General features: G+C 48.9%; 1 protein-coding gene across 2 annotated transcripts in view; it reads left to right on the forward strand.

The window, feature by feature from the left end:
• Positions 1-777: 777 nt before the first annotated feature.
• Positions 778-27,061, forward strand: part of CCDC63 (coiled-coil domain containing 63) — a 35,069-nt gene continuing 8,785 nt past the window's right edge. For both annotated transcript variants that reach the window (XM_039248158.1, XM_039248070.1), the window contains exons 1-9: positions 778-855; positions 4,981-5,073; positions 5,471-5,640; positions 8,343-8,532; positions 14,730-14,849; positions 16,143-16,324; positions 17,665-17,846; positions 19,817-20,037; positions 25,716-25,790. In XM_039248158.1, coding sequence (XP_039104089.1) covers positions 5,062-5,073; positions 5,471-5,640; positions 8,343-8,532; positions 14,730-14,849; positions 16,143-16,324; positions 17,665-17,846; positions 19,817-20,037; positions 25,716-25,790 — 1,152 coding nt within the window. In that variant the 5' untranslated portion in view covers positions 778-855; positions 4,981-5,061. The remainder of the gene's footprint in view (positions 856-4,980; positions 5,074-5,470; positions 5,641-8,342; positions 8,533-14,729; positions 14,850-16,142; positions 16,325-17,664; positions 17,847-19,816; positions 20,038-25,715; positions 25,791-27,061) is intronic.

The raw sequence follows: 27,061 nt of genomic DNA on the forward strand, positions 1-27,061 counted from the left end.
ACACGCTCTGTCCTGAGGGCTTAGGGATAAGAAAAATGGAGCTCTTAGAATGGCTGAGCTACAATAAATTCCAGGGCCTAGCAGGTAAGGCATAAATCACATGGAATCAAAATTGCCCTGGAGAACCAGTACCGCCAATCATTTGCCTTGAGCAGTGAGGCTGCTTTTTGAGTTCAGCCCCAGGAGAAGCGGCTGGCTTGTGTTAAGGGCCATTTGTATGAAAAATGTTTGTCTTTAAGCCACCAGACTCCAATTGGTCAGTGAAAAATGCTCACATCGGGTGACCTGGGTCGGACTGGGGGTTCCCCGTGTCAAGCTCATAGAGGGTGGGTGGGGGTGCTCTTGAAGAAAAATGATGGGCAAATTCCCCCTGCACTGGTGGAGTTCTTTTTTTTTTTTTTTTCTCTTCGATTCTCGCTTTCTTGTTTAGCAGAGCAGGAGGAAGCGGGTGCCTTTCATGCGAGTGGAGGCTGTTCCGCGGGAGACCGAGAGGGAGAGGCATGGAGATGCCAGCGACCAGGGCGCGCCTGCAAGGCCGGCGCGTGGCGCTCCGAGTGCCCGTGACTCGGGACGTGGGGGTGCGGCTGGCCTGGGAAGGGGTCGCTGAGAGGTGTGCCGCGTCCCCACCCCCCACCTCCTCTCCATCCCCTTTGGCCCTGCGCTGTCCCAGCGCCTTCCAGCGGAGAACGCCCGTCTGTGCGGGTCACAAAGGCGCGGGTTCCAGGGGGCCGAGAACTCCCAGACGCGGGTCTGGGGGTGGGCGCCGCGGGGCCGCGCGGCAAGCACGACCCTCGGTGACATCGCACCCCCAGGCGCTCCAGCGGTCGGACGCGCGGCTGCGGCCACCGGCCCCTGGTAAGTGTCACCGCCGTGGCTGCCACGCTGGCTGCTCCACAGCTCCCCCTGCTGGGGAAAAGCAAAGACGTGGCGGCTGCCCCCAGCCCATTCCTACCACCCGCTCAATTCGGGAAAATGTCAAAATCCTCCTCAATTAAACATAAATAAGTTACAATGCGTAAAACAAGGTCAAGAAAAATCCAACAAACTTCCATTTCCCCCTATAAAGATCTCAAAAAAAATTTTTTTTAAATTTTTGTGTTTCTGCACCCCTGCTTAGCAAGCGTACCTTTAACTTACCAAGTTAGGCAGCCTTCACTCAGTTTTTACAGACGGAGGCCCAGCTTCTCTCTCAGACCTGGCATTTTATAACCCACGTAGTCATGGTCTGGTTTTTCCTTTAGTAGCAGATTGTTAAAATTCAGCAGCAGAGGAAGGACCCTGCCTCCCTTACCCCAGCTAATTACATATTAGTTGGTAAAGATGATCTATGCCCAGGAGGAGACTTCATTCATTCAAACACTATTTGCTAAGAGCTTCTCATGTGCCCAAGACTATAGATACTGTAGTAGATGAACTGAGGCCCAGAGCACCAGATGACATGTGCCTGGTGATCCCTGTCCTGGGCCTCTGGACTTCTCAGCATTTTCCATTGCATCCACCGCTCCTCAGAAGGGGACAAGCTTTGAGGTTCCTCTCAGGAACTGCCATCTCGAATTCCGGCTAGCTCCAGGCAGTTTCAGGGGTGTGGGAATTGGAGGGAGGCGTTAGGCACTAGGGAGAAGTGGAGTCTGCCGTCCGGAGAGTAAGTACACTACTCACATTCACGTTTTATAACACTGATTTCTAACCAGGACCGAAGGTAGGTTGAATCTGCTCAAGGGCCTCAAGTTTGAGACCCTTGAATAAGAGGGTGGTGAGCCAGGGGCCGGGATATGTGTGGGGTTTCTGAAGGCCCAGCTGTGAGAATGGAGGTGAATCTCTCCATAGGGAACAGATAGTCCCAGCCCATGGGCACAGAGAGGAAGAGGCCTGTGTCTGGAAGCTGGAAAGAGCCCAGGGGTGGGGGTGGGGGGCTCTGTGTGTGAGTGAGGATCAGCAAATAGGTAGGAGGTTAATGGTGCCTCCAGCTTCTGGGGGAAAACACAGCACAACCAAATACCTCAAGGGCAAGAGAAACTGTTATTTGATGATCCTGATTCACAGGCAAGGGACATTCACCAAATGCCTGTTATGTGCTAGGCACTGCACTAAGAGCTTTATACACATTAGTTTATGCTAAGAGGTGGGTGCGGGTATCCCCATTCTACAGATGAGGAGACTGAGGTTCAGAGAGGTAGACTCACACTGTCAGTGAATATCAGGTTTACCTGAGTCATGTTTTTAGAAAGGTATATCACAGATCCACTTAGGTCCAAAAGAAGCCTTAAGCATAGAAAAGCCCCTGGACAATATGAAATTAGAGCTGCATAAAACTCCAGAGTAGAAAAAGGTTCCAAAGTGACTATCCTTTGCCTAAACCTTATCAGTCAAGTAGATCCCATTATAGCCTTTACCTCAACTTGAGCTCTCTTACACACTGATCTTATTAGGTCCTTGCTTTTAAGGAATGTCCAGGCTTTCCCAGACTTCTTTGCCCATCACTTCTCACTGGATGCTGCTGCCTATACCAGATGACACACCATTCTCTGAATACTCCTTGTATCCACTTGCCTCTTAGTCTTTGCCCAGGGAGTTCTCTCTACCCAGATTCCTTCCTCACTTTTCTTCTCTGCTTGGTGAACTCCTATTCATCCTTCAAAACCCAAATTAAAATTCACCTCCTTTGCAGAGTCTTTTGCACTGTTTTACCCCGGACAGAATTCATAACGCCTTGAAGGCTGACTTACCATTAGATTCCCCAAAATGTTTAGCACACAGTAGGGGCTTATTCTGTGTGCTAAATGGGTCTAGGCACTTCAGGATGATAACTCATTTTGGTTACAAATGATAGAAAACTTCTCTCAGATTGTTTTTTTTTAATTTATTTTTTTAAAAATATTTTTATTTATTTCTAGGAGAGAGAGAGTGAGACAGCGTGAGCAGGGGAGGGTCAGAGAGAGAGGGAGATACAGACTCTGAAATAGGCTCCAGGCTCTGAGCTGGCAGTCAGCACAGAGTCCGACACGGGGCTCGAACCCACGAACCGCGAGATCATGACCTAAGCGAAAGTCAGACACTTAACCGACTAAGCCACCCAGGCGCCCCCCTCAGATTGTTTTAAGAGCATATGTAAGTTCATGTAATTGGACATGACCCAGAGGTGTCTTCAGGCTTGGCTACGTCCTGGGGTTTGGATGATGTCCCCAAATTTCAGTCTCTCACCATTTTGTCTTCTCTATGTTAGCATTATCCTCAGGCTCCCTGCAGGGGCAAGAAGGCTGCCAGCTCCTCCCTACCTCGTTTACAAAGCCTCCAGTGCAGCAGGAAACAAAGTTCTCTTCCTGAGTGTTCAGTCTTCAGGGACCCACTATTCACTCTGCTGGCAAGAGCCAAGGGCCTGTTCCCATCCCTGAAATGATCACTCAGGCCAGAAAGGGTGGGATTATGCAGATTCACCAGGCATCTGGCACTCTGATTGGCCCTTCCGGAGTCAGATGGTCCAATCTGATGGGGTGGGATCTGGTCAGCCCCAGGGAGCAAAAAATGACCCCATGTGAAGGAATGGGCAGCTTCCTCAAGCAAACCAGGGTATTATTACCAGGAGACAGGAATGCTATACCCTCCTCAAGCCCTCACAGACAGTTACTACACTGGACCCTCACCGTAGGAAACAATCCACAGCATATCATATCATACCAGCCCGTTTACTGAGCACTTACTTTGTGCCAGGCTCACTGCTAGGTGCATTACTGCTCACCAGCCTGTGGGGTGCTTTCTAGAACTTCTTCCTCCTATTTCCCAGATGAGGAAAATGATGCCCAGAGCACTGAAGTGACTTGCCCAAGGTTAATAAGTGGATGAGGAGGAATTTTTGCTGACATTTGATGATTGGGACAACCAATGCTTTAAACCACAGGACTTCAGGACCCTTCAATGGGTGGCAAAGCTAGAAGTTTCTGCTCTAGGAATCCAGCCCTGGAAGTCTGGGAGTTGGGGTGCAGAGGATCTCACAGTCCTCCCGGACTTTTGGGGTTAACACTGTTGTCCTCTCCTCTGAATACATGGGCCAGATGAGGTTGAAGTTATGACTTGATAAAAGTGCCTCTTGGTACTACTGGCTCCTGCTTTTAAATTTTTTTATACTTAAAAAAATGTTTATTTATTTATTTTGAGAGAGAGAATGAGTAGGGGAGGAGCAGAGAGCGAGGGAGAGAGAGAATCCCAAGCAGGCTCTGCACTGTCAGCACAGAGCCTGGTGTGGTGCTCGAATTCACCAACCATGAGATCAAGACCTGAGCCAAAATCAAGAGTTAAATCAAGAGTCAAATCAAAGGGCACCTGGGTGGCTCAGTCATGAGCAGCTGACTTCAACTCAGGTCATGATCCCACTGTTTGTGGGTTCGAGTCCCGCGTCGGGCTCTGTGCTGACGGCTCAGAGCCTGGAGCTGCTTCGGATTCTGTGTCTCCCTCTCTCTCGGCCCCTCCCCTGCTTGCCCTTTGTCTCTCCCACTCTCAAAAATAAACAACCATTAAAAAAAAAAAAAGTCAAATCAAGAATTGGATGCTTCCCTAAGCCACCCAGGCACGCCCTAATGGCTCCTGCTTTAAACGGCAGGTGTGTGTATGTGTTCTTTCCTTAGCTGAAGCTGAAGCTGGGCTAATTGCCTTTTAACCCCATCAGAGGACACGCTGCCCCGATGCCCTTTGCCCCCTCTTCTTTGGGAACACAGAGGGCAGAAGGGCAGCCAGCTCGCCAGAACCATCTGCCTGGCTCCTAATCATAAATTGTGAGAGGAACAGGTTTCAGGCAAACATTGCTTATTAAAAAAAAAAAAAAAGGCTCTTCTCACACCCGGGCAGCCATCTGCCGTGTCCTCCACATGTGCCAAGCGGTGGGAGGAGGGAGGGACTGCAGCAGGTGGGGAAGGGAGAAGGGGCCCCGGGGCCCTCACTGCCGGCAGGCTGGCTCACACTTTCTCTTCCTCTTGCCACTGTGGACAGGACACTGCAGACAGAGAGAAAGGGGTGCTCGCTGGCTTCGACCTCCCTGGTGTCTGAGCATAGGGAAAGCACGATTCCTTCATGATGCCGGTGGTAGGTATTAGCTCCTGTGTACGGAGCGCTTACTGGGGGGTCAGGCACTGTGCTAGCCACTATAGGCATATTAGCTCATCTAACCCTAACCACGCATCTATATGCACCCATTTTACAGATGAGAGTCTGGAGGCTCAGAGATGTTAAGTGATTCACCCAAAACCACATAGCAAAGCTGCCTCTTCAGTATGCAGTGATGAGGCCCAGCCTCCTCTCTACCCTGGCAACCCCCAGAGTGGGTTTTCCATGTAACACATAAGCAGTTGACATCACCCAAGGGTGGTCTTCCACCTCTAGCCCTGGCCCCAGACACCGTCTGTCCTCTGCCCTTGAGGTGAAATGTAGGCTTCTTTGGTCACACAACCCGTTGCTCACTGCCTCTCCCCGTCTCACCCAGTCAAAGAAGCACAGGAGAAAAAGCTCTGAAACTCCCTCGGAAGCTTCAGAGAAGGTCAAGGAGCAGCTGGCTGATGCCGAGCTTCGGAAGCTGAAGCAGCAGTTCAGGAAGATGGTGGAAAGTCGCAAGTCCTTCAACTTCCGCTCCCAGCAGAAGATCTTGAACCAGCAGTAAGTGATGGTCAGGGTGTCGTACGGAGTAAACTTGGAGAACATTTTCGACTTGGTTTCATGGGATTTACTTTCTCATGTGGCCTCTGGGCAGGGAGCCAATTCGGAGCCCAATCTGGGCACCGAGGTGGGATAGTTTCAGTAGGAGGGAGAATTTATTCTCAAAATTAGGGTGTCTCAGGGACCCCAAGGGGAGCAGGACAGCCAAGTCTCGGGGAAGGACCCGAGTGAAAACCCATATCTGGTTTCTGTTTCCTTCTGCATGCGAGTTCCGTTGTTGCCTGTCTGGATCTCAGCACTGGCTGGTGGGAGACCAAAGTCCCAGGAAAGGGGGAATCTGATTGGCTCAGTTTGGGTCAGGTATCTACTCCTGGCCTAATCAGCTGTGCCCAGGGGAGGGACAGGGCCATAGGTTCCAATATGGCTATTGTCACCCCCAAGGTTCTAGCAATGGAGGTGGGGGAGTTCTCCAAAGAAGGGAAATCACCAGGCTATGTCTGTCCCCAAAGATGTGTCCTGCTTGTGTGTCCTTATGGAATCTGCAAGATCAAATATTTGAAATTGAATTGTCCTAGAAATTTTGATGTGGACAGCTTCTTTAGACAATAGAAAGGTGTTCCCTGGGGTTGAAGAAGCAAATATCCTTCGATTCCCGTCCAGGGAGCATAATTCCTTTGCCGTATCCATAACATTTAAACAGGCAGAAACTGCCCATTATTAGAAAGAAAATCTTGCTGTTAGATGATGTGTGAAGTTCAGAGGGCAGGGGAAAAGCAGCTCTTTAGATTTTCTATGGGTTCAACTGACATAGAGGTACTGCTAGTCCGTTTGGGATCTTCCTGAGAATTAGAAAAAGACACTCTTTCTCAACACACTTTACTGCCATCTGTTGGAAACACTGTCATCACATAGGGTTTTTTGTTAGGACAAGTGTCTCCCAGGAAAGGGTACTAAGTCAAGAAATCAGTGATTGTTTTTTAAGCAGATGGTGCTCCCTTGGGCCGTGCAGTCCACAACCTGCACATCTGTGCTAGGCAGCCCTGATTCACAGCTTACCCCAGTGGGCATCAGGAAATGCCTCCTTCCTGGTGGGTCTCTGACAGTTCTTCCTGAATCTTACCCTTCACAGTACCACCTTCATCCTACTTTACCCTAGTCCATTTGATCTGGTTTCACTGTGACGGACCTTAAAGGGGAAGGGGTGGAAAAGTAGAGATCTTAGAGTCTTCAAGTGAAACACCTCTAAATAGGGACCAGAACTGAGACGAGCTCAGTAAGGTGCTTAGGATGCAAAATTTAAGGAAGTGCTTTTCTCCTTAAGTGCACCTATACGACCCTAAGAGTGAAGACCTCCTTAAATTTGGGGACAGCTGACTCCTGGTCCCAGTCCTGCCGATAAGGCAGACAAACCTTCATTTTGCTCTTGCTGAGCCCTCTGAATGCTTCATGCTGGTGGCCTGTGGTGCTTTTTTCTCTCCACCTGCCAAGAGGGGCTTAAGATGGGGAGAAAGGTCCCAGTTACCAGGGTTAGAAGACAAGCTGCTCTACAGTTAGGGTACATTCCCACAGGTGGCTATTTACATTTGCGACTGATAAAATACCATGACAGATTCAGCTCTTCCTTTGCACCGGCCACATTTCAAGCGCTCCATAGCCTAGTGCCGGGTGGATTCTGTCTATGGGACAGTGCAGATAGACAGCATGTCCATCATTACAGAAATTCTACTGGACGTGTTGCTTGAAAATGGGGGCTAACGAGCCATGACCCCTGGGCCAGGTCTGGCCGGCTGCCCGTTTTTGCAAATCAGGATTTATTGGAGCATGGCCATGCCTATTTGTTTATGTGTCTCCTCTGGTTATTTTGTTGAATCGTTGCAATAGAGACCACCTGGGCCTGTGGATCCTAAAGTATTTACTTTTTTGCCCTTTATAGAAAAATGTTTGCAGACACCCCCCCCTCCCCCAGCCCTGGAACATTTTGCTGTTCTAGAACATGCTTCCAGAACTTTAATGTGCATGAGTCACTTGAAGATCTTGTCATAGAGCAGATTCTGATTCGATAGGTCCTGAGTTAGGTCCTGAGCTTCTGTATTTTTCCAAGCTTCCAAAGGCTATGGATGCAGCTGGTCTGCCAGAAACTTGGCCTCCGTGCCATTTAGAGAGGAGAGGGGAAGGGGAGGGAAGAAGAGAAGAGGGGTGGAGAGAGGAGACTCACGTCAGCTGATTTAATAAATCATTAGTACCCTGCGTAGAGAAACTGGGTGAGGTTGGAGGCTACTGCACATCTCTGTATTGATGCAAAATCGAAAATGCCTGCCTGATGGGCTTGCCTCTCATTACCAGAGATCACTGGCCGGAAAAAAAGTCAGCAAGTTCAGATAGATGCCCCTGAGCTGCTGGCCAAAGAGAACGTGGTCCCAGAACCTAGGTGTTGACAGGCATACCTGCAAATTGTTCTCTAACAAGCAAAGCCTACCCCCCCCCCCGCCCCCAGCCCCAAGAGAGGGGCGGAGCCATGGAAGGGGCGGTGAACGGGGTCGCAGGCAGGCAGAGTTCTAGACCCGGACCAAGAGCTTGAACAAGCCCCTGCCACTTGCAGGGGTGGGAAGTACCTCCCCGAGGCTGCTTCAGCGCTAAGGAGCCTGGAGCGTCCGGGGTGAACTCAGGGGTTCTGAGCTAATCACGTGCTGCTTTCCCAACAGCAAGGAAATTGAGACCCTGCAAGGAGAGCAGGAGGAGATCACGCTGCTTCTGAGTCTCATCAAGTCCTCGAAGAACTTGGAACTGAATGAGAAAAACTACATGGAGCTGTGTTTCCTGCTGCAAACCAAGGAGGACTATGAGGCCCTGATTAAGTCACTGAAGGTGCTGCTGGCAGAACTGGATGAGAAGGTGCGGTCTTTCTCTTAGAGGGTTAACCAGAGTGAGGAGACGTAGGGGGGCGGGGTACCCACGGTGCCTTAGGCCAGATCGGACACCCCCATATTCTAAAGGCGACTGTGGCCATTCCACCACCGTGGGACCCGCACCCCGTTCCTGCACTGTGTTCTCCAGCGCCTCCCCACTGCACTTAGAGCCGACTCTCAAGCCCTTCCTGTGCCAGCCAGGAGAGGTTAGGTTACACTGCAGTCACATCCCTCCCCCACAACTCAGTGGTTTAAAGCAACAAAGATTTCTTCGTTCCTGCTCTGTCTGTCATGGATTGGCGAGGGGCTCTTATAGCTTCTCACCCTGAGACCAGGCCAATGGGGTATCCACCATCTTGCATATTGCCAGGTGTTGTGGCAGAGAAAAAGAGAGTTCTGGAAAGTCTCACACTGGCAATTGAATGCTGCAGCCTACAAGCGGTACATCGCTTCTGCTTATGACCCATAGGCTCAAAATAGTCTACCAAATCCATATACACCCCAAATGCCCACCCCCAAATAGTCAACTCTACCCGTCCACAAAAGGGTTGAAGAAGTGTATGTAGTCAGAGGCAAAGAGCTAGAGACATCTGATGGACAATGTTAATGGTCACATCCTTTACTTTGGCTTGAGAGGCCCTGCCTACCCCTCTGTCTTCATCCCATGTCACTCCTTCCTTCGCTCATCTCACTCAGCTACAGAAGACTCCCCCCCGAAATATGTGAAAACTAATCTGACCTCAGGGCCTTTGCACACGTTCCTCTGATCCCCGCTGCCTGTTCTTTATGTCTCAGCTTAAGTGTGACTTTTTCAGGGAGGCCCTTTCTATGCCCTCTCTCCCATTTAAAGCATATCCGCCTTGCATTAATTAGGTTTCTGGCCAAAACCAAATAGTACGCTCAGGAAGGTACTTTGAGAAGAGTTTTATGAGGCACTGTCCACAAGGGTGGGGGCACAGAGTAGGGACATTGAAGCACTGCAGGGTTAGCCGCAGTGGGCAAGGGGCACACTCTGGAAACAAGACAGGGAGCAGGTCAGACGGAATAAATACTCCGGCCTCTCTCTTCTCACCCATGGGTCCCCGGTGCAAGGAAGCCATTGTGGGCTCCTTGCGGGTCAGCTTCCTGGGGCACAGAGCGGGGCGCGTGGCACAGAGTGGAGAGTGCACCTTGGGGGTCGAACACAAGATCCCAGCACGCCCCCTCAGCCCCTCATGAGATCCCATGGCACCCCCTTCACAGCACTTCTCATAGCAGCAACTATGTTTTAACACGGGTGTCCTCTGTCTCTGTAATGTGTCGCCTGCAGAAGGGCAAGGACCATGTCTGTTTTGTTCCCCTCGGTACATCCTGTGCCTGGCACATAGTAGATCCTCAATAAATAGTTACTGACTGAAAGAATCTGGGAATCTCATCACATCTTTCCTCTGCTTCCAAACCCTTCAGTAATTTCCTATTGTTCTTGAGATAAAGGCCAGACTCCCTGTGTGATTGCTGGCTCTGCCGCACTGCGTCCTTCCTGCCCCTTCTACCTTCCCTCCTCCACCCTCCGCCTCCTCTGTGTCCCATGCACACTGGCCACCTCCATGAACCCACAGTGCTGCCTCTCACCTGCAGGCCTTTGCACATGCCTTTCCCTCTGCCCGGATTGCCCTTCCCCATCTTCTCTGCTTGGGGAACTTCTGGATACTTGTCCCTTCCTTTCTTCCCCAGAGGCTCCTACTGGACGTGTCCGACATACCTTACATCTCCCTTTTCCTAGGACTAAATATGCTTCATAGCTTGTTTCCAGTCCTAAATTATAAGTTCGTGTTGAGGCCAGGGGCCATCATGGTGTCTTGATTACCAGCATACGCCTGTTGTCTGGCACAGAGCAGGTGCTTAATAATCACTGATGAATGAATGAATGAATGAATGAATGAATAAGAAAGGAGGCAATAGCAGTGAAAAAAGAGGAAAATTGAAGAATAGATGGGGACATGGGTTCTCAGAAACAGTAGGAAAGGGCAGCCTACTTTGGAAGCCTCAAAGGAATATGGTGCTCGCTGCCCTCTACAAAACCCCTCCTTGCCCAGCGTCCCCTCCTGCTGTGCCCACCACCACACAATGCCCAGAGCTGCTTCCTGGCAAGAGATCACTGGAGGCAGGGACCTCAGCAGGCTCCGCCTGGCCTCAAGAATCAAATAAGCCAATGCCTTCATGCTGGAGAGAGCACTTGCGTAGGCAACGCATTCCTCTGGGGGAGCAGCCTCGGATATGTTTCCCACCAGAGGCCTGATTACTCTCAGCATCACAAAGGCAACACCTGACCTAAAGATGCCAAAGGGACAGGAGCCTGAATTTATTTATTTATTTATTTATTTATTTATTTATTTATTTTACAAATAGTTTATTGTCAAATTAGTTTCCACATAACACTCAGTGCTCATCCCCACAAGTGTCCTCCTCCATGCCCATCCCCCCCTCCCCCCCACATCCATCAGTCCTCAGTTTTTGTCGGCATTCAAGAGTCTCTCATGGTTTGCCTCTCTCCCTTTCCCCCACCATTTCCGCCCTTCTTCTCCCCCTTGTTCCTCCGTCAAGTTCCTCCTAATCCTCCTATACGTGCAAACATATGATATTTGTCCTTCTCTGCCTGACTTATTTCGCTCAGCATAACACCCTCAAGGTCCATCCATGTTGCTACACATGGCCAGATTTCATTGTTTCTCATTGCCATGTAGTATTCCATGGTATAGATAAACCACATCTTCTTGATCCATTCATCTGTTGATGGACACTTAGGCTCTTCCCATGTTTTAGCTATTGTGGAGAGTGCTGCTGTGAACATTGGGGTACATGTGCTGACAGGAGCCTGAATTTAATGACAAGAGCCACCAGGAAGTGTTGACATCACACCTTCCTCCACACCTCAGGCCAGGAGCTGAAGCCTGAGGTCTCTGAGTCAACTCAGGCAGGGCAGGGCATCCCGTCAGTGCAGGCAATGCTTCAGTCTGCAGATGCTGCCCTTCCATGTATTAGAACGAGCCATTATAGGTGAGTTCGTGGGGCTTGGGGTTGAGGGAGCTTCCTGTGCACAGCACAAGAGAGGAGAAGAGACTAGAACGGGGATCTGACTTGACTTGAAGCAAAGCTTGGCTACTATCAATCGTCAACAGTGTTTGCGTGCCTCACAAGTTTGCGTGTGACCCAGAGGTTCCCTTGATGCCCGATCATCTGGGCTGCCATCTTGCTTGATGAACCAGTGGGAACACGGTGGGCTATAGAAGTTTGTTTTTCTCATGTAATAAGATATCTGTCTGGGGAATGGTTGTCCCAGAGATGGTTTAGTAGCTCTACAATGACGGGTTGGTCTTTTTCTCTCTGATCTTCTTGGTTGGCCCTCCCCTCATGGTCACAAGATGGCTGCCAAAGCTTAGCTCGTATAGCTTCTCACAGAATCACATTCAAAGATATGAAGAAAGGATGGAGGATGGAGAGCTGGTTCTTACATGATATTCTTACTTATGAGGGAGAGAATATTTCACCAAATCTCTTCAGCTGATTTTCCCTCATTGGCCTGGGCTAGGGTATATAGCTATTTCTAGGCCAATCACTGGCCAAAGGAAATGAAATTTCTATAATTGCTTTGGGGCTAGACCAGGGGCAGCAAATTATGGTGTGAGAGCTCAATCTGGTCTGTTTATGGTCCTCCAGAAAAGAATGACTTTCACACAGAACACAGACTATCTTTTCCTATAACATTTTTAGGAAATGAGGAAACTTTTTCCAGAAGCTTCCCTAGCAATCACCCTGCTCAATTCAGAGGCCCCAAGTGGTTTAGTCCTGTCCAACCATGAATGAATAAATCATAGACAGGGGACAGAATTACCACAGGTGACTTGGATCAGTCTTCTGGGGTGGGATGGGGGTTGGGGGCCTAACCACCCACCATGTCCGCTACAGTTCTGGCTGTTGATGCCTCTTACAGCCACCTGACTTTGGAACACTCTTCGTCCTTTGCTTGGTATCTCTCATTGCCTAAAACCGTCTTTCATCAGAGTACCGTGGTCTCTTCAAGATTAAATGTGGGTGTAGACCAAATTGGTGGTCTTCAAGACAGATTAAGCCTGACAACATAAAGGCTTTGGCCCAGTCAGTGTCTAAAATTTCTTTTAATTAGTTAACATGTTAAAATTGAAAGATTTCATGTAAAAATTTGGATATCTGGCTTAAATAAAAAGATGGAATGATTTGGCAGCACTGACCCTGAATTTGCATGGGACAACCACAACTAAATGGTGTTGTGGTGACACCACAGCTGTTAACCCACTCTCTACTTCTTCCTCTCTTACAGATTCCTAAAGAGCTCTGTTTCTCATCCTCCCTTGCAGCTAAAGGTGGACAATAAAATTTGAGGGGAAGTGTGTTGGAGGTGTCAGAAAGTTTTGCTTTCTAGATATAGGTCCTAGTCATGTATCCATGTTGCTGCTTCCACCTTCCTCCCTGGAATATAACTGTGAAAGCTGGTGCAGTGGCAGCCATTTTTTGACCATAAGGGAAAGGCCAGGTGAATTACAGAGCTCTTGTGTTTACTTCCTTGAGTTATTCAACTTAAGCTAGCCATATATATGGAGAGAAAGAGAAACCATAATTTGTTTGAGCCACTATTTAGTTGCATTTTCTATAACTTATAGTTGCATGATCCAAGTTGCTGTCTCTTAAGGTAGGGGTATGTGCTCCAGTTTTCTATTCCCCACCGGCCTGTATAGTGGGCCCACTTTACTCATTTATGTCACCTGCCTGGCTATAGTTTGCAACTTCTAGTATAGATTTTTCTTTCAGTGTTCCACAATCATAACTGAGACTGTGCTGTATAGACTTCCTGAAGGTTTGGCAATGACCAAAGGAAACCACATCTCAGGGACACTAACATAGAGCCCCAGATGCTATTGCTCCCAAAATTCATCAGCCCTAGCTCAGCACAGGGGTGTCTTGCTCCCAGCTGGAAGCCAGCCTCCATGTAGGCTGACAAACTTTATATTTCATTACACCAAGCACTTAACCCCTCTCATCCGGAACTTCTCAATTTCCAGACAGGAGCTGGGCTTCAGATGGTAAATTCAAGCTAATACCTCCAGACAAACAGGAACATATCAAATTGCTTTAAAGGACAGCGCCCCCACCTTTCACCCACCAGGGTTAAAAAAAAGTCTCAGAGCTTCATCTCAGCTCAAACTCTAAGAAGATAAAGTACCTCTAACACATTAAGACCTGGCACCCACTTGTCTTCAGATAACAGTTCTATTAATTTTTTAATGTTTTATTTATTTTTTGAGAGAGACAGTGTGAGCAGGGGAGGGACAGAGAGAGAGGGGGAGACAGAATCCGAAGCAGGCTCCAGGCTCTGAGCTGTCAGCACAGAGCCCGATGTGGCACTCAAACCCACGAACTGCGAGATCCTGACCTGAGCCAAAGTCAGACACTCAACCAACTGAGCCACTCAGGTGCCCCCGGATAACAGTTCTATGAACTTCTCTAGAACCTTCTAGGATTTAGCACTAGCCAGCTGCTTCTGGATGGGGCTGAGCTGTGGGCAGGTAATATGGATCTCTGCATGGGTGGGGTTAAAGCCCTATGGCAGGCTGGTTATGCACCTGCTAGTGGTGTGAGGAAATGACATGATCCGCTGGTACTTGTAGGAGAAACTACAGAGTGAGCTCTGTGGGACGGTGATGGTGGGGGTGGAGGTGGGGGTTATGTTCGGGTCTGGAGAACTTGGCTGGAGCTACAAAGGTAGATAGAAACACCAAAATTCTCTCCTGCCCACCGTGGCAAGGGTGTATTTCACTTCTCTAAAGTCAGAATCAATGATCCTAATGCAGAAAGCGTATGGTGTGTTAGGAATGCTTTTGGCCACATGTGAAATGATACCCATCCAAAAGGTGAGTGAAATTCACATGCACAGGTAAAAACAAAACCTCTCAATTGCCTAATTTTACCCCAAACTGGCTAAGATTAAGTTGAGTTGAGCATGGATTCAAGAGAGAAATGAAAAATCCTTTTGTAGGAAAAGAAAGAACATTGCAGTTTTTATTTTAGCACACTTACGTTAATGAACTGTAAAATTTGTACCCATACAGATGTTAATTTAACACAGCTGAGGGGGTTCTCTCTCTCTCTCTCTCTCCTTTTTTTTTCCAGATTGTTCAGATGGAAAAAAAAATTATAAACCAAAAACAGATTTTCGCAAAGATACAAGAAGCCAATGACCCCCGGAAATTGCAAAAACAGATCCACATTTTGGAAACCCGTTTGAATCTCGTACGTAGGGTGTTCTCTGCAGCTTTGCAGACAGCTCTGCCTTCCCTTGCTCAGGGTAGAGAATGATGTCCGTGGCGCCATTAGCAGAACGTACCCATCAGGAGAAGGTGAAATAATAGGCTTCATACAAGCCAGGCAGCCTCTTAGGCTTACCATCCACCCTCTTCCATCTGCTCTGTTCCATCCACTCTATTCCATCACTCGTTGGCCCACTGTTACCCCAGGTGCCTTTCTCTGTCTTGCTCTCTGCACTTTATGTACCATGCATTTGCCCCCTCCCCCCCTCATCCCAATCTCCCACCCTTCCCGGGATGCCTATTCTTAGTGACTTGACTTTAAAACTCTTGCTCATTTTCAAGAAGCAGCTCAAATATTATCCCTCAGCAAGCAGAATTAGTTAGACCTTCCCTCCATCGTAATCTGGTCACACCTCTATTAGACCTGGTGCTTTTTGGTTGTTGTGGATGTTGTCTCTAGGAAATATTCAGCACGGACATGCATAACCAGATAGAGAGAAAAGTGGTATTTCCTGATCGCTTTCAATTTATAGTGACTTTTGCATTAAGCAGGATTTTCTAAATTCTTTTAGTATTTATTTACTTTTGAGACAGAGAGAGACAGAGTGTGAGTAGGGGAGGGGCAGAGAGGGAGACACAGAATCCGAAGCAGGCTCCAGGCTCCGAGCTGTCAGCACAGAGCCCGACGCGGGGCTCGAACCCTCGAACCGTGAGATCGTGACCTGAGCCGAAGTCGGACGTTCAGCTGACTGAGCCCCCCAGGCGCCCCTGTGTTACTGGCATTTAGTGGGCAGAGACCAGGACATTAATAGCACAAAGCACAGGACAGCCCCCACCACAAATCATCCAGTGCAGAACAGCGCCAAGCTTGAGAACCCTTCTCTATAACAGCCCCGTCCCAGCCCTTTCCAGCCACCAACTTGGTGAAGAGTCTGGGACAGCTGTTCTAGAAAGTTCTGCCTTCTGGATTCGGCTGCTTGTTTCCTCATGGCGTCAAGTACCTTTTCCTTTCCCCTACCCTTGCTAAAACCTGGAAGTTAGGTATAAAAGTAGTTGAGGAATTTAAAATCTGGGGTGGGGCGGGGCCGGGGGGGGAGGGGAAGCTTGCCTAAGACGGTTAGTGGCCAGCCCAAGCCTCCCACCCAGCACTTCATCCTCTATGCTGTGGCCCTGGAGCGGGAGGTCGGGGAAGACCTTCCCACCCTCTGGCTGCTTTCTGGAAGCTATCTCATGCCCCAGGAGTGAGCCCAGTTTTGAAGCGCAGCCCTGCCTACAGGCCACCATTCACTTTGACAAGATGCTGACCACCAATGCTAAGCTCCGGAAGGAGATTGAGGACCTCCGGTATGAGAAGGCTGCGTACGACAATGTGTACCAGCAGCTGCAGCGGCGCATGTCGATGCAGAAGAAAACCATGAATATGGCCATTGAGCAGTCTTCCCAGGCCTATGAGCAGAGGTGGGCTGTGGGGGACACCCCAGGGGGAGAGATGTCTCTTAGGCCCCTGCTAAGCACCTGGGCTTGGCCCCTGGGTGTATGTATGGAGGGATCTTAAATCATCATAACTCTAAGCACTGACTGTGTACCCAGCATGATGCCAGGTGCTCTGGGTGTTACTTCAACCCTCAGAACTGCCCCAGGGGTTATTATCCCTATTTTACAGACCAGGATACAAAGGCTTAGAGACGCCATGCCAGAATACTTACCTGAGAGCCAGGGAAATGGCAGATGGGGTGGGATTGAGATGCAAACTTCTCTGCCCTACCATCTCCTCCCGGTGGCCCTGCCTCTAGTCCTGGGGGTCTCTCAGTCTGCCTTATCTCTGGCCTCCCACTCTGGGCAAGAGGCATATAGCTGGGCTGTGAAGAGAACAGGTTTTGGAGTCAGATCTGGGTTTGAATCTCTGGTTCCATCGTTACTATATTATTGTGGGACCACTTTGGTTGGTAGTGGGAAGTAAATAATATATGTATATAAGGACTAGCTGGGCCACAGTAACTGACAAGTGGTAATGGTGATGGTGGTAGTGGTGATGGTGGTGGTGGTGGTGGTGATGGTGATGATGGTGGTGATGGTGATGGTGATGGTGTTGATGGTGGTGGTGGTGTTGATGGTGGTGGTGATGGTGATGATGGTGGTGATGATGGTGATGGTGGTGATGGTGGTGATGGTGGTGGTGATGGTGATGGTGGTGGTGATGGTGATGATGGTGATGATGATGGTGATGATGGTGATGGTGGTGATGGTGGTGATGGTGGTGGTGGTGATGGTGGTGATGGTGGTGATGATGATGATGGTGGTGATGATGATGGTGGTGGTGATGGTGATGGTGGTGGTGATGGTGATGATGGTGATGGTGATGGTGATGGTGATGATGATGGTGATGATGGTGATGGCAGTGGTGATGGTGGTGATGATGATGGTGGTGGTGGTGATGGTGGTGATGATGATGGTGACGGTGGTGGTGGTGGTGGTGGTGATGATGATGGTGGTGGTGGTGATGGTGATGGTGATGGTGGTGATGATGATGATGATGGTGATGGTGGTGGTGATGATGGTGGTGGTGGTGATGGTGATGATGGTGGTGGTGGTGATGATGACAGAAAAATCACTTCCTGGGGATGGGCTAGAGCCGGCAGCTCCTGTCATTCAGATAAGCAGGGCTGCTCTTCCACTCCCGAAAAACTCCATGATTAAAAGAAGTGATGGTCACTGGCAGAAAGTCCCTCTGGTCTGCTAGGGAGAGAGGAGAAGGGAGGAACCTCTGGAGGCTCAGACCCTGCACCTGCCCCTCTCAGGCTGGAAGCCACGGCTCGGATGGCCGCCATGAAGGACCGCCAGCAGAGGGACATTTCCCAGTACAACCTGGAGATCCGAGAGCTGGAGCGTGTCTATGCCCATGAGACCAAGCTCAAGTCCTTCTTGCTCATCAAGCTGAATGATCGTCTGGAGTTTGAGGAGCAGACCAAAAGGGAAGAAGGTACATTCTCCAGGCGTCGTTCTCTCTCTCTCTCTCTCTCTCTCTCCCTCCTTCCCTCCCTCCACCTTAGCTGAGGGTGCCCAAGGCCTTCTGTATAAGTAGTAAGGATGCCAGATTTAGTGAATAACATTACAAGATACCTAGTTAAATCTACATTTTACATAAACTGAATAAATTTTTAAAGAAAACAAAAATTATTTGTAGATTATCTACAATTGGGACATATTTATACTTTAAAAATCTATTGTTTGTCTGAAATTCAAATGTAACTGGAGGTTCTATATTTTATTGGCCAACCTGTAGGATGTGTCCTTACTCGGAGCTTCTCCTTTCATTGTTTTATCGGGGAGACTTGGGTATCAAGTCCCCAGGTTTGGTGATTTGCTAGGAGGACTCAGAAGATTCAGCATGTAGTCACATGCATGGCTAGGAGATAGGCACAAAGCACACTCAGCAAAGAGGAAAGGGGCACTGGGCAAAGTCTGGAGGTAACCAGGCATAAGCTTCCAGAGTCCTCTCCCAAGGGAGTCACACAGGATGTGCATCTCACTGCAACAATACATGTGGGGAGCTCATTAGAGCCTCGGTGCCAAAGGCCTTCCTGGGGGCTGGTCACAGAGGTGTCCTCTCCCTTGCACCCACAAAAATTCCAGCCTCCTGGAGGGAGAGCACATGTTCAGCATTAACCACACACAGCATCTGCAGAGCCCAGGTGCAGTGAGCCCCTCCTAGCATTTAGGGAACATTTTATATCCAGGTAGGGAACTGTTTACCATTTAAGTCCCCAGGTGCCAGCCAAGGGCCACCTTGCCAGAAGAGAAAGGCCTATTCTTTCTTTTTCTTTTCTATTTTTTGAAAGGCCCACCCTTTCTAAGGACGACAGTCTCAGGGCTCTTATATTTACTGTCTCCTGAACCGATGGAAAAAATCTGAGCTCTTCTGAGAGTCCCCCCACCCACCCTGGGAAGCTGCATTTGTTCTTTGTTCCTTCGGCATCTCCTGGCTCTTCTTGTCTTTCCATTTGGGGCTGAGCTGTGAAAAGTGTGTTTCTGAGAAGCCCCATCTCTCACTCTCTAACATAACAACATGTAAAGGGGTCATGTGGCCAGATGTGCCTAGGAAGATCTAGAAAGATCCTCGTGATTGTCATGTGGAGGCCAAATCAAAAAGATAAGACTGGGTCGCCTGGGTAGCTCAGTGGGTTGAGTGTCTGACTCTTGATTTTGGCTCAGGTCATGACCCAGGGTCATGGATTGAGCCCCATGGCAGGCTCCATGTTGAGCGTGGAGCCTGCTTAAGATTCTCTCTCTCTCTCTCTCTCTCTCTTTCTCTCTCTCTCTCTCTCTCTTTCTCTCTCTCTCTCTCTGTCTCTTTCTCTTTTTCTCTCTCCCTCTCCCTCCCTCCATCTGCCCCCTCCTTCTCTGTCTCTCTCTAAAGAAAAAAGAGAGAGAAAACTGGGTTCAGGAAAGATGGGGCTTTTGCAGGCATCAGGCTGGAGATAATGAAGCTTGGAGAACTTTCTTGGTTCTTGAATTTGCCAAGGTCTGAGCGTGCCTAAGGCCCTCTCCCAACAGGGCTCCCTTGACCTTCACCCTGCTCAAATGTCACCTCCAGGACTTCCCCAGCCATGCAGCTCCCCCATCAGAGCACCTGATGCATCCCCTCCATCACCTGAGCTACAGTGGTGATGGCTGTATTTCTTCTGTTTATGTGGCTCTCATCTCTTTTCTCTATCTGACTCTTGCACTAGGGGCTCCTCGGGGCTGGGGTGTGTCTGCAGAGTCCAGCACCGTGTCTGCCACATTGTAGGTGTTCAACCACGTATGTGTGAAGTGACCAAGGCGTAAAGCTCTCACGCCCCCACCCCCCTCTGAAGGCACAATAACAACATTACGGAGCACATCTCCCTACCTGGCGTGGCTCTGAGTGGCTTCCTTCTGGACTCACACTTCTCGGCTTTTCCTTTCCAGCTCTCAAGGCAAAGAAGCATAAGAAGAAGACCAAGGGTGAGAGCTTTGAGAGCTACGAGGTGGCGCACCTGCGGCTGCTGAAGCTGACCAAGGACGGGAACCTGAATCAGCTCATTGAGGACTATCTGGCCAAGGAGGAGAAGAACTTTGCTCGGTTCACGTACGTCACGGAGCTCAACAATGACATGGAGACGATGCACAAGAGGACTCAGAGGATCCAGGTCGGGGCCGCTCTTCTTTCCTGGGTCTGGGACCCACACATTCTCACGGCAGCCTTTGTCAAAGCGGGTTCCTCGAAACACGCCTTGAGCTGCTCTCTAGAGAAGAGGGCCTCAGGGTCTGATTGGTTGAGAAACACTATATTTCCCCCCCGCCAGGCACCCCTTCCCATTTTAACCTTACCAGTCTGAAATTGGTATGTGACTTCAGTGGATGGAAACACTTAATGTGGTGAGCCGCCCCCCCCCCCCGCCCCCATAGTGAGATGTATAACCCATGGCATGTTCTAAAATCCAGGGTTCCGTAGACGATGGCCACATCCAGATACAGCCTGTGGTGTGTTTTTGTACAGGTCTGAGCTAATAAGAATCCTTTTTACATTTTTTAAAAGGTTATAAGGAAAAAAAGAGGGTATATATAAGGGAGATCATATATGGCCTGCAATGCCTAAATATCTGCTATCCTGCCCTTTGCCTTAAAACTTGCTGACCCCTGTTAATCGACAGCTTCACAGACCTGAGTAGAGATGGTCAAACCATCCTGAAGACACTTGATATACATGAGCACAGTGAAGCCTCTGACAAGTCCTGTAGTAAAGAAACCTCTTCACCTTGGCTGAGCCCGTCATTTTCCAAATTTAATTGGCTTCTTGGGCTACTAGCTCCCCAGAACACACACAAACAGCCTCTGGAACCATCTGAACAGGATAGAGTCTAAACTCAGTGTGACACTCCAGTCCCTTCCAAATGTGGCTTCAAGCTGCCTCGGCAGGCGCAGCTCCCTTCACGCCCCCAAGGTGCCCTGGGCGCTGCTAGTCTCAGCTCTCCGCACGTTTCCCTCCTCTGAGGCCTTCCCCGTGCCGTTTGTATGACCAGGGGACCCACTTCCATTTGCTGTGTCACTGTTTCCTGAATATCGAGCAGGTGCACCAGCTATGTGTAAGTAGCCAGTAGCCAGAATATAGGGGAAAACATTTTAAGTTGCTAGTGATGAGTTAGCTTTGATGAGGATTAGGATAAATACAGCTTGCAAAATTTTGACTTAATGCAAATTGTTACTTAGGATGATAAGAAATAACTAATAACGGTAAACCAATAAGGATAAACATAATAAGATGAATACAATTTGGCTGATTTAAAGAAAACTGTTCATACACAATAATGGATAGTGATGGACAATAGTACAGGTGGCACACAAACATGATGTTATCACAGGAAACATACGGCGTGCCCCAAATGGGTAAATTGAGGTGGGTTTTATTTTAAAGGTGCTATTTACAATGGTTTAAGGAACTTACAAAGGGTAAGTGCTGCAGCAGCAAGAGAGGGCTCCAGAACAGGTCAGGGCAAGGAACCGTTTTCTGGAATCAGGAGAGAAGGCTGTCTGTGTGTCTCCCCCGGAGTGATGTGACCAAAGTGGTGACTTGCCAGGTACCCTCACCTCCTTCCACTTCTGTTGTCTGGGCGCAACCCAAGCCGGGGGACAAGGGAGCCCAGGGAGCCCAGGGAGCCCAGGGAGCCCCTGGGGTTTAGGGCAGAGGGTGGGGAAGGGAGGCAGGTGGATTTGGGGGGAAATGGAGAATGTCAGTGTGTGTGTGGTGGGGGTAGGGGTGTGAGAGATGAGCTTGAATGGCCCTCTGTCTCCCTTCTGGAAGGTGATCTTCCAGCGGACAGACACAAGAGTGTATTTCCTTCGCTTTCCCAGTGCCCGGGACAGCCTTGAACACAGTGGGAGCCACCAGGAAATGGTTCCAAAACAGTAATTGACCTTGACCTTCCCACTCACTATGAGGGTGCCATCCTTTTCTCCTTCAGCCAGGCAGCCTGTCTCTGTCAGGAAGAGTGTGTCTGATGAAAGATGGCCAAACTCCTGCCCTTTCTGGGCCTCAGTAGCCACATCTGTAGAATGACGTAATGGGACTAGAGCAGTACTTTCCAAACTTTTAAGAAAAAGGGGACACAACATTTTTGTTTAAACCCAGGTTATGAGGAAACACCATATAGGAAACAGGTAAGGGGCGCCCGAGTGGCTCAGACGGTTGAGCGTCCCACTTTGGCTCAGGTCATGATCTCGTGGTTCATGGGTTTGAGCCCCGCGTCGGGCTCTGTGCTGACAGCTCAGAGCCTGGAGCCTGTTTCAGATTCTGTGTCTCCCTCTCGCTCTGCCCCTCCCTGGCTTGCACTCTGTCTCTGTCTCTCTCCTCTTTCTCTCTCTCTCTGTCTCTCAAAATAAACATTTAGAAGGAAAGAAAAAGAAAACAGGTAAAATGGAGCAGCTGTGGATGAAGGGGGTGGGAGTTGGGAGGGGTGGCTGGAGGGGTTGCCTGGACCCTTCAGCTTTTCACCTTCTCGAGGCACCTCTGCTCAAACTAGGGTTCAGGTAAGAAAAATATGTAAGTAAAAAACAATTAGGTTACTGACATCTGACTTCATCCCTTCCGAGAGCACTGGGGTCGGAGGTCGTAACTGACTGAATCCCACTTTCTTCTTTTGCTTGGTCTCCCCTACCTACCCCCCCCTCCACAAACACATTTACACATTATTAGTTGCTAACATTTAAAAATCAGGATATTCCACATGAAAATCGGGATTTGTGGTTTCTCTTGGAAAATCTGATCTCACCACTCGGGCCCGCAGTCCCGCGCGAAGCTGAGGGCCTTTGGCTCACACCCACCAACACCAGCTGGGTGCCATTTGCCCCTGCGCCCAGCTTTGTGGGCATGTGGGTTTTCAGCCTCCTGTGTAGGCGCTTCGCCACTGCCCCTAGGTGGCCATCTGCGGTATTGCACGGAAGGTCTTTGAACGCAGAGGTCTGAAGTATGGAAGGATGATCCCTTTGGGACCTGAGAGTGGGCAGGACACTGATTTTTTTTCCCCCTAGGATACAGCACCTTCCCAGCCCCAGTAGGATGACAGGGACAGACCATAGCAGACGGATGTGAGGATGCTAGTCGGAAACTGAGCCGATGAGGAAATGGTTACTGAACAAAATTGACCTCCATCTTTCCCCTTCACCGTGATGGTACCCCCTCTCCAAGAGCCTGTCTCTGGCCTGAGCAGGAGTATGTCTGATGGAGGATGGGCAAGTCCCTGATCCGCCTGGGCCTCAGTTTCCCCATTTGTAGGAGGATGTGTGAACCGCAAGAGTAGCTTTGAGATTTTCTTTGGAGTTATTGACCTGTGCCTTTTGGGGCTTAGCAGAGCTGCAATGTCCTGTTGAATAAGTCCCCAAAATACTTTGTTTCTAATGAAATGCTTAATATTAAAAAAAAAATCTTATAAGAGAGGGATATGCTCGCTCATTATAGAAACTTTGGAAACTACCTAAGGATTGAATTTTTTTAAACCATCCATTACCCCATTCCCTAGAGACAATCATTGTTGCTATTTTCATCTATTTGCTTCTGACTCCTTTTCTGGGGGGTGGCAGATGATGCTTTCAAACTTCACATCGTGATTATTATATATAGAGTCATGTATTCTGATTGAAAAAAAAGTTCTTTTGGTTATTTGTTCGTTCAGCAAGTATTTATTGAGCACCTACTATGTGCCAGGCACTAATCTAGACTCTGGTTATGGGACAGTGAATAAAACAACAAAAAATCTCTGCCCTCATGGAGTTTCCATTCTGGCAAAGAGAAACAGACCATGAACAACAAGCCTACTAAATACATAAATTCTAGAGTAGGGGCACCTGGGCAGATCAGTCAGTTAAGAGTCCAACTCTCGATTTTGGCCCAGGTCATGATTTCGTGATTTGTGGGTTCAAGCCCCATGTCAGGCTCTGGGCCACTGGCCTGCCATGCAGAGCCTGCTTGGGCTTCTCCTCCTGTCCCCCTCTCTCTGCCCCTTCCCCATTCACACTCTCTCTGTCTCTCTCAAATAAACAAACTGTTTAAAAAATAGGATATATTAGTAAATGAGAAGTGGTGTGGGTCAAGGACCAGAGGTACAGAGGGGTTGTGGAGTCAAGTGAGGGCACGGGAAGTTCAGAAGTGAAGGTTTGAGCAGACTTGCAAGAATAAGCTATGCAAGGGGGGATGGGGGATGAATAATTCAGGCAGAGGTCCTGAGGCAGGAAAGATGCCCATTCATAATACAGGGATCATTCTAGACAGTGCACACTGTTTTTGAACCCCCCCCCCAAATTCATCATAGAACCCTCCCAACATCTTCTGTGTTCTTTTTAATGGCTTCTGGAGCCCCTGGAATCTCTGTAGTAGAACCGTAAGAAACTTCTTAAAAATGTGGATCCCTTAGTTCTATCCTATACCTACAAACCTAGATTCTCTGAGAATGGGCCAGGAATCTGCTTTTTAAACCATATTTTTAGAAAAAAGATATTAAAAACATATTTTTATTTGAGACCCATTCCGCCCATGATATGAATACTATCATTGATTTAACTGCTCCAGTATCAGTAGACATTTGTCTCTAGCTGGGGGCTATTCTTTTCTTTTGTTTTATTTTATCATATATATATATGCCACTTGTTTTAAAAAATTTTTTTAACATTTATGTATTTTGGAGAGACAGAGAGAGACAGAGCACAAGCAGAGTAGGGGCAGAGCGAGAGGGAGACACAGAATCTGAAGAAGGCTCCAGGCTCTGAGCTGTCAGCACAGAGCCCGACAGGGGGCTCGAACCCACAAACTGCAACATCATGCCCTGAGCTGAGCCACCCAGGCACCCCTCTTTTATTTCTTTTAATGTTTACTTATTTTTGAGATAAAGAGACAGAAAATAAGTGAGGGAGGGGCAGAGAGAGAGGGAGACAGAATCTGAAGCAGGCTCCAGGCTCCGAGCTGTCAGCACAGAGCCCGATGCAGGGCTCAAACCCACGAACCGTGAGATCATGACCTGAGCTGAAGTCGGTCGCTTAACCGACTGAGCCACCCAGGTGCCCCTAACTGGGGACTGTTCTTGACTAATAACATGACAGACAACCCCGAACAGCCATTTTGTCCACATGTCCTACTATTTCAGTGGGACAGATTCCTAGAGATGATATTATTCAAAGGGTAGCCTTTTTTTTTTAGACATCAATATAGCCCCAGGGTTTTTGAATCTGGTCCCTGGATCAACAGTCACAGCAGCTCCTGAGAACTTCAGAGAAATGCACATTCTTGGGCCCAACCCAGACCTAGCAAACCAGAGCCCTGGGAGAGGGGCCCAGCAATCCGTGTTTTCCAGAACCTTCAGATGATTCTGATTCATGCTAGAATTGGATAACCCCTGCTCTGGAGCTGCCTTTACGTTACATCCGTGATAATAGCCTCCAGCCGCCCAATGCTATTTACATTTAAGTGAAGTAAAATTAAAGTTTACTTCCTCAGTGGCACCAGCCACACTTCAAGTGCCCAATACCTACAGGTGACTAGTGGCTGCAGGACTGGGTGGTGCAGAGAGAACACTGCCACCATCATGGTTCTGTTGACTGCTCTTCTAGACAGTTCTCCAGAAAGGATGAACCACCCACCCTCCCACGCCCTCATCCTCTTTTTAACTAAGAAACATCAGGAAGAACCTTCACGGGCATAAGAGGGGCTCAGGGCCTTGGGCTCCTTGAAACAGATGGTTTCGATCCTCAGCATCCCTTCCCGGCACAAGCGTGGGCTCAGGTGCGGCGGGGAGGGGAGCACGCACCTGCCCTTATTATGGTCTGGTTCTCTCGTGAGCAGGATGAGATCATCGCCCTGAGATCCCAGCAGAGATCATCCCATGATGACAGCCGCTCCCTCCTGATACAGATGGAGGTAAGACCCCGGGGTGGGGGGGGGTGGGAGTCTCTTGCTGTCTGTCCGTCTGTTGTGCGGCCTGTCAGGCAGTCCTCAAGAGGAGTATGCTATCTGCCCCTTGAGATTCGACTAGCCTAGTTCACGTCTTGACTTGTCCTGACCCTTTGTCACGGGCAGCCTCTGCTACAGATATTCCTGTAGAAGTTTGTCCCTAGAGCCTCTTTGTCCACTTTTAAGAGTCCTAGACTTCAGGGAGCCTAGCCCAGGCACTTGCGCCTATAATTTCATCCCAGACCAGCAAATTCCAGACAGAGCTCTGCCTCGGTAATTTTCTTCTCTCTCCGCCTTGTCCTGGCTGTGGCCTGTTTTCAATCCATAACAGTTATTACGAACATTTGCTAAGCAATTGCTTTGTACCAGGCACTGGGCTATCTCATTTAATCCTTACCACAGCCCTGTGTCATAGGTGTTATGATCTCTACATTTTACAGATGAAGAAACTGAGATTCAGAGAGGTAAAGTCATTTGACATCTTGGAGCTGGGAAGCTGTGTTTGAGTTTTGCATTGTATTTAGTTGCCAATCACAAGGAACCAAAGCAGCAATGGCCTAAGTAAGGTAGAAGTATTTATTCTGTTAAACACATTTGGAAATGGGTACTTTAGGTCATGATGTCATCAGTAACCCAGCCTCCTCCTGTTTGCCATCTTTAGTGTGTGGTTTATAGTCCCAGGGATGCCTCGTGGTTGTACAGCAGCTGCCAATGATCCAGACATTGCATATATGTTCCAGTCAGGAAGAAAGTGGGGGAGGCAAAAAAAAAAATCTTTCCTGTTACCGTAAAAGTTATTTTTGTGAAAACTCAGCCAGTGACTTCTGCGTTTACAGCTTGCTGGGCATTCCTATTGCAAAGGAAGGTTGGAAATACACTTTTCAGCTGGGCACGCTGCCGCCCAAATACAATCAGGAGTTTGTTATTAAGGTGTAAAGGGAGAATGGATAGCAAACACCTGACAAAGATATGAACCCAGAGAGTTTGCACAGCCCTGTTCTAATCCAATAGTCCCTGACCCAGGAACTGAGGTCCTGGATCATTTTCCTTTCCTTCTCTGTGGCGAATTTTCTTTGTAGGCCTGCACCTGGTTAGACAGGGATGGCGGTGCTATTCTCCGATGGGCCACTGGGGGCAGCGCGGCGTATTTTCTTTGCAGGCCTGCACCTGGTTAGACAGGGATGGCGGTGCCATTCTCTGATGCGCCACTGGGGGGCAGCAAAGCATACGGCACCGTT

This window comes from Hyaena hyaena, unplaced genomic scaffold, assembly GCF_003009895.1.
Source record: "Hyaena hyaena isolate Hyena2069 unplaced genomic scaffold, ASM300989v1 scaffold_0, whole genome shotgun sequence".
NCBI classification, from domain to species: Eukaryota; Metazoa; Chordata; class Mammalia; order Carnivora; family Hyaenidae; genus Hyaena; species Hyaena hyaena.